Genomic DNA, 8,028 nt, shown 5'->3' with positions numbered 1-8,028 from the left:
GGCACGGCCCAAACCCGGCCAAGCCCAATCAACTGTCAGGCCCGGCCCACCCGCCCCGAATCAACTATCAGGCCCGGCCCGCCCCGAATCAACTATCAGGCCCGGCCCGCCCCGAATCAACTATCAGGCCCTTAATCAACTGTCAGGCCCGCCCCGAATCAACTATCAGGCCCAGCCCGGCCCGAATCAACTGTCAGGCCCGGCCGGAATCAACTATCAGGCCCGGCCCAAATCAACTGTCAGGCCCGCCCGAATCAACTATCAGGCCCGGCCCGCCCCGAATCAACTATCAGGCCCGGCCCGGCCCAAATCAACTGTCAGGCCTGCCCCGAATCAACTATCAGGCCCGGCCCGCCCCGAATCAACTATCAGGCCCGGCCCGGCCCGAATCAACTATCAGGCCCGGCCCGGCCCAAATCAACTGTCAGGCCCGGCCCGGCCCAAATCAACTGTCAGGCCCGGCCCGCCCCGAATCAACTATCAGGCCCGGCCCGGCCCAAATCAACTATCAGGCCCGGCCCGGCCCAAATCAACTATCAGGCCTGGCCCGGCCCAAATCAACTGTCAGGCCCGGCTGAACATCTACTTTTAACATCACGTTTTTTGGGAGGGGGGGGGGCAGGATAATTAACGAAGAGGCAATTCAAATTAACTTTGAACGCTTTTATAATATTTTTTACTTTATTGTAATAATTTTTCATGCCACGAGAGGTACCTGATCTGGCTAAATAGGTTCTGGAACAAAACAGTCCAAAACGTAGAGGTGCCGGATCCTGTTCTGGCAGGATCAAATTAAGCACTGGATGTTTCTGTCATGATGATGTTTCTGTCATGTTGATGTTTCTGTCATGATGATGTTTCTGTCATGTTGATGTTTCTGTCATGATGATGTTCTGTCATGATGATGTTTCTGTCATGATGTTTCTGTCATGTTGATGTTTCTGTCATGATGATGTTTCTGTCATGATGATGTTTCTGTCATGATGATGTTTCTGTCATGTTGATGTTTCTGTCATGATGATGTTTCTGTCATGTTGATGTTTCTGTCATGTTGATGTTTCTGTCATGATGTTTCTGTCATGTTGATGTTTCTGTCATGTTGATGTTTCTGTCATGATGATGTTTCTGTCATGATGATGTTTCTGTCATGTTGATGTTTCTGTCATGATGTTTCTGTCATGATGATGTTTCTGTCATGTTGATGTTTCTGTCATGATGTTTCTGTCATGATGTTTCTGTCATGATGATGTTTCTGTCATGATGATGTTTCTGTCATGTTGATGTTTCTGTCATGATGATGTTTCTGTCATGATGATGTTTCTGTCATGACGACTCTCCTCCCTCCAGGATGCGGTGGTCCCCTATGTCATCCTGTGGCTCTGTGTGTCTCCATGGAGACCAGCACCTCCACCCCTTTACCCTCCACCTCCTGCCCTCCTCCCCAGCAGTGGTGCCCCTTCCTGGGCCGCTGCCTACCCCTAGCCAGCCCCTGCCACCCTGGATCCTGTGCCAACTGTACCCAGGCAGACACTCTGCCACCCGGGGCGCTGCGTCCTAGTTACAACCTGGTGGATGAGGTGGTGGTTACACTGCCTGCTGGACCTGTTACACACATACTGGTGAGTGGATGGACAGACGCACACACACACACACACACACACACACACACACACACACACACACACACACACACACACACACACACACACACACCAAATGAACACAATGATGAAAGAACAAAACACCCACAGTGATACACACAACTACACACAACAAACACAACTGGTACTTTTAAAACAAACTTACCTCCTCTCTCCTCCTCTCTTACCTCCTCTCTCCTCCTCTCCTTCCCCCTCAGGTGAGGGAGCATGTCGAGGACCTGCTGGTCTCCCCCGGCGACATCATCGGCCTGCAGCACGACGCCGGCCCCGCCTCCCTGCTCCGCTGCGACCCTTCACCCCAGTCGCCGTGGCGACAGCCAATCCTGGCCCTCAACCAATCTGACTGGCTGTGGGCCAACTCCAACCGATCAGAAGGTTCCGTGGACCTGGACCAGAGCGTTGAAATAACCCTGGAGGATGTTCGAGGAGGAGGCTGGGCTGCGGACATGGTCTGCCCGATCAGGGTGCTCTACGTTGGGCACAGTGAGACCCAGCTACAGGGGTCCCAGCTCTCCTCCGGCCTCCCCCAGCCAGGGCTCTATAGCCTGGAGGTGACCTCCGACGACCTTGCCTTCCCCGTCACGGTGTCATGTCCCGTCCGAGTGGTCCCTCCCCTGGGCCTCACCGTCCTCCACCCCCCCTCTCAGAACGGAACCTACTACTTCAGGTAATGTGTTGTGTTGTGTGTGTTTGATTGGATTGGATTCATAAATTACTTCATTAATATTCTGTCTTGTATATTCTGTTTATTGTAAGATATTATCAGTACCATTTCACCTGGTCAAATTCCTGGTACATGTGAATTAATGTACTTGGCAAATACAAATGATTGTGATTGTGATCCAGACCCAACGAGACGGTGGTTCTGCTCCGGGTCCACTCCCAGTACGGAGCCGAAGTCCACTGGCAGGGAAGCAACCAGAGTGTCCTCTTCCAGGACCACTGCCCCCCTGACTTCCTGCCCACTGTGGGGGAGTGTAGAGGGGCAGGCAGGGCAGGAGAACCAGGGAGAGGGGGGGAGGACCAGAGCCACAGTCTGTTTGCGGTGATAGATCTGGGTCTAGGGGAGGAGAGGTGGCCGGTGGTGGTGAATCTGTCAGCACACAGGTCAGATATCTCTATGATTCTATACATCCCTACACTGAAAAAAGGGTGCGTTCTAGAACTTAAAACGGATCTTCGGCTGTTCCAATAGGAGAACCCTTTGGTTCCAGGTAGAACCCTTTTGGTTCCATGTTCCACAGAGGGTTCTACATGCAACCCAAAATGTTTCTACCCTGGAAACAAAAAGGGTTCTACCTGGAACCAAAAAGGGTTCTGCTATGGGGACAGCGAAGAACCCTTCTGGAAGCCTTTACTCTAAGAGTGTATCTACATACAGTATATCTACATACAGTATATCTACATACAGTATATCTACATACAGTGTGATTGTATAGACAGTATATCTACATACAGTATATCTACATACAGTATATCTACATACAGTATATCTACATACAGTGTATCTACATACAGTATATCTACATACAGTATATCTACACACAGTGTGATTGTACAGTATATCTACATATAGTATATCTACATACAGTATATCTACATACAGTATATCTACATACAGTATGATTGTATAGACAGTATATCTACATACAGTATATCTACATACAGTGTGATTGTATAGACAGTATATCTACATACAGTATATCTACATACAGTGTATCTACATACAGTATATCACATACAGTATATCACATACAGTATATCTACATACAGTATATCTACATACAGTATATCTACATACAGTGTGATTGTATAGACAGTATATCTACATACAGTATATCTACATACATTATATCACATATAGTATATCTACATACAGTATATCTACATACAGTGTATAACATACATTATATCTACATACAGTATATCTACATACAGTATATCTACATACAGTGTGATTGTAGAGTATATCTACATACAGTATATCTACATACAGTATATCTACATACAGTATATAACATACAGTATATCACATACAGTGTATTTACATATAGTGTATAACATACAGTATATCACATACAGTGTATTTACATATAGTGTATAACATACAGTATATCTACATACAGTATATCTACATACAGTATATCTACATACAGTATATCACATACAGTATATCCACATACAGTATATCTACATACAGTATATCTACATACAGGGTATTTCATACAGTATATCTACATACAGTATATCTACATACAGTATATCTACATACAGTGTGATTGTATAGACAGTATATCCACATACAGTATATCTACATACAGTATATCACATACAGTATATCTACATACAGTATATCTACATACAGTATATCTACATACAGTGTATAACATACAGTATATCTACATACAGTATATCACATACAGTATATCACATACAGTGTATCTACATATAGTGTATAACATACAGTATATCTACATACAGTATATCTACATACAGTATGATTGTATAGACAGTATATCTACATACAGTATATCACATACAGTATATCTACATACAGTGTGATTGTATAGACAGTATATCTACATATAGTATATCTACATACAGTATATCTACATACAGTATATCTACACACAGTGTGATTGTACAGTATATCTACATACAGTATATCTACATACAGTATATCTACATACAGGGTATTTCATACAGTATATCTACATACAGTATATCTACATACAGTATATCTACATACAGTGTGATTGTATAGACAGTATATCCACATACAGTGTATCTACATACAGTATATCACATACAGTATATCTACATACAGTGTGATTGTATAGTCAGTATATTAGTCTGTTAGGGAAGCTAACACAAGTCTTCAAGTCTCAATGTTGCTCATCACGTGTGTGTGTGTGTGTGTGTGTGTGTGTGTGTGTGTGTGTGTGTGTGTGTGTGTGTGTGTCCACAGCGAGGTGACGGAGGCCAGTCTCAGCCTGTTGGTCGGGGTGGAGGAACCTCTGAGAGGTCTGGTGGTCCAGCCTCATCCCAGACACAGAGTCCTCATGGAATCAGTCGTGGTGAGTTTAATGGGGGTGTGTGTGTTGGGGGTGTGTTGGGGGTGTTTGTATTGGGGGTGTGTTGGGTTTGTGTGTGTTGGGGGTGTGTTGGGTGTGTGTTGGGTTTGTGTGTGTTGGGGGTGTGTTGGGGGTGTGTTTTGTGATGGGGGTGTGTTGGGGGTGTGTTTGTGTTGGGGGGTGTGTTGGGTGTGTTTGTGTTGGGGGTGTGTTGGGTTTGTGTGTGTTGGGGGTGTGTTGGGTGTGTTTGTGTTGGGGGTGTGTTGGGGGTGTGTTGGGTGTGTTTGTGTTGGGGGTGTGTTGGGGCTGTGTTTGTGTTGGGGGTGTGTTGGGTGTGTTTGTGTTGGGGTGTGTTGGGGGTGTTTGTGTTGGGGGTGTGTTGGGGGTGTTTGTGTTGGGGGTGTGTTGGGGGTGTGTTTGTGTTGGGGGTGTGTTGGGTGTGTTTGTGTTGGGGTGTGTTGGGTGTGTTTGTGTTGGGGGTGTGTTGGGTGTGTTTGTGTTGGGGGTGTGTTGGGGGTGTTTGTGTTGGGGGTGTGTTGGGGTGTTTGTATTGGGGGTGTGTTGGGGGTGTGTTTGTGTTGGGGGGTGTTGGGTGTGTTTGTGTTGGGGGTGTGTTGGGGGTGTGTGTGTTGGGGGTGTTTGTGTTGGGGGTGTGTTGGGTGTGTTTGTGTTGGGGGTGTGTTGGGTGTGTTTGTATTGGGGGTGTGTTGGGGGTGTGTTTGTGTTGGGGGGTGTGTTGGGTGTGTTTGTGTTGGGGTTGTGTTGGGTGTGTTTGTATTGGGGGTGTGTTGGGTGTGTTTGTGTTGGGGGTGTGTTTGGGGTGTGTTTGTGTGGGGGTGTGTTGGGTGTGTTTGTGTTGGGAGTGTGTTGGGGGTGTTTGTGTTGGGGGTGTGTTGGGGGTGTGTTTGTGTTGGGGGTGTGTTGGGTGTGTTTGTGTTGGGGGTGTGTTGGGTGTGTTTGTGTTGGGGGTGTGTTGGGGGTGTGTTGGGTGTGTTTGTGTTGGGGGGTGTGTTGGGGGTGTGTTTGTGTTGGGGGTGTGTTGGGTGTGTGTGTGTTGGGGTGTGTTGGGTGTGTGTGGTTGGGGGGTGTTGGGTGTGTGTGTGTTGGGGGGTGTTGGGTGTGTGTGTGTTGGGGGGGTGTTGGTGTGTGTGTGTTGGGTGTGGTGTGTGTGTGTTGGGGGTGTGTTGGGTGTGTGTGTGTTGGGGGGTGTTGGGTGTGTGTGTTGTGTGTGTGTGTGTGTGTGTGTTGGGGGGTGTTGGGTGTGTGTGTTGGGTGTGTGTGTGTGTGTGTTGGGGGTGTGTTGGGTGTGTGTGTTGGGTGTGTGTGTGTGTGTGTGTGTGTGTGTGTGTGTGTGTGTGTGATCTCCTCTCTGTGTGTTCCAGAGCTATACTGCTGCTGTAGAGGGAGGTTCCAACCCAACCTTTAAATGGACAGTGGATGATAAGCCCTACTTCACCTACTACAACACAGTGCTGAACATTATATACCAGAACCCAGCTGTCTACAAACTATCGGTGAGACACGCACACACACACACACACACACACACACACACACACAATACAACATAGATGACACTGATATGGGCACCTGCCTTGGTTGATGCTGGTTTGGTGTTGGTTAAAGCTAGGCGGTAAAGCTAAGCTAATGTCTAGCTACTTTGATCTTTGACATCCATGTACTGCTGCTTTTGGCATCAGTTTTCACCAGATCTCAAAGGACACTCCCTACTCATCCACCACTTCTGTGCAACACCAGCATGACAAATACAAAGACTTCAAATCCTAGATCTGTAGTTATGGGAAATCTCTACCTCAGTCTTCCTCTGTGTTTTGAATCAGAGGAAGACTGGTTGGATCTCGGTATGGGGCCCGGGACAGTAGAGAGGAAGATATACTGTGTGTTTTGAATCAGAGGAAGACTGGTTGGATCTCGGTATGGGGCCCGGGACAGTAGAGAGGAAGATATACTGTGTGTTTTGAATCAGAGGAAGACTGGTTGGATCTCGGTATGGGGCCCGGGACAGTAGAGAGGAAGATATACTGTGTGTTTTGAATCAGAGGAAGACTGGTTGGATCTCGGTATGGGGACCGGGACAGTAGAGAGGAAGATATACTGTGTGTTTTGAATCAGAGGAAGACTGGTTGGATCTCGGTATGGGGACCGGGACAGTAGAGAGGAAGATATACTGTGTGTTTTGAATCAGAGGAAGACTGGTTGGATCTCGGTATGGGGACCGGGACAGTAGAGAGGGAAGATATACTGTGTGTTTTGAATCAGAGGAAGACTGGTTGGATCTCGGTATGGGGACCGGGACAGTAGAGAGGAAGATATACTGTGTGTTTTGAATCAGAGGAAGACTGGTTGGATCTCGGTATGGGGGACCGGGACAGTAGAGAGGAAGATATACTGTGTGTTTTGAATCAGAGGAAGACTGGTGGATCTCGGTATGGGGACCGGAGGACAGTAGAGAGAAGATATACTGTGTGTTTTGAATCAGAGGAAGACTGGTTGGATCTCGGTATGGGGACCGGGACAGTAGAGAGGAAGATATACTGTGTGTTTTGAATCAGAGGAAGACTGGTTGGATCTCGGTATGGGGACCGGGACAGTAGAGAGGAAGATATACTGTGTGTTTTGAATCAGAGGAAGACTGGTTGGATCTCGGTATGGGGACCGGGACAGTAGAGAGTTTCACCTTTATAAACCCCCAGTAGTGCTGTTAGTATCTTGACATAGGACCTTGTGAAAGCTGTCCTTCATAAAGGACAATTAACACAATCAATCCATCACTGAATCAACGGATAAGGAGGAGCTCTCATCCCCCTGTCCGCCAGCCATATGGAACAGACACCTGCTGGGATCAGGCAGAAGCAGAGAGAGATATGTGGAGAGTTGGGTCAACTTTTAGATTTTGGAATGTTCTAGACATTTCCGTTACATAGCATTGTTTAAATATTCCCCCATGTGTTGTTAATGGGGAGTTAAGATGGCCGCCGCAGAATGTTGACCTGTATATACATAACAATGCAGAAACTTCAATACTGAAGTAGCTAACAATCAACCAGTCAATCTCCTCCTATCCTACAGGTGACGGCGATGAACCATGTGAGCAACCTGACGGACCACTTCAACGTGACGGTCGACCGTATGAACCCCATGGTCAACCTCACGGTCACCGGCGTGCCTGGCGTGGTCACGCAGGGCTCGGACCAGTTCCTGACCACCTCTGTGGTCCTGGATATGTCCGTGGACGCCACCTTCCGGTAGGTTGTAGTGTGTGAGAGACATAT

At 47.3% G+C, this 8,028-nt stretch overlaps 1 protein-coding gene across 1 annotated transcript in view; it reads left to right on the top strand.

Annotated features, from left to right (window-relative positions):
• Positions 1–1,347: 1,347 nt before the first annotated feature.
• LOC115183103 (polycystin-1-like) overlaps positions 1,348–8,028 on the top strand; it is a gene marked incomplete at both ends in the record, with an annotated part of 15,649 nt that continues 8,968 nt past the window's right edge. Inside the window, 6 exons of the mRNA XM_029744439.1 lie at positions 1,348–1,619; positions 1,859–2,328; positions 2,508–2,768; positions 4,630–4,738; positions 6,118–6,249; positions 7,826–8,001. Of these exons, the coding sequence (XP_029600299.1) occupies positions 1,348–1,619; positions 1,859–2,328; positions 2,508–2,768; positions 4,630–4,738; positions 6,118–6,249; positions 7,826–8,001 (1,420 nt within the window). The remainder of the gene's footprint in view (positions 1,620–1,858; positions 2,329–2,507; positions 2,769–4,629; positions 4,739–6,117; positions 6,250–7,825; positions 8,002–8,028) is intronic.

The sequence above is a fragment of the Salmo trutta genome, unplaced genomic scaffold (assembly GCF_901001165.1).
Source record: "Salmo trutta unplaced genomic scaffold, fSalTru1.1, whole genome shotgun sequence".
NCBI lineage: Eukaryota > Metazoa > Chordata > Actinopteri > Salmoniformes > Salmonidae > Salmo > Salmo trutta.
Note: the sequence above shows the minus strand (reverse complement) of the source record. Positions and strands in the feature narration are given on the sequence as shown.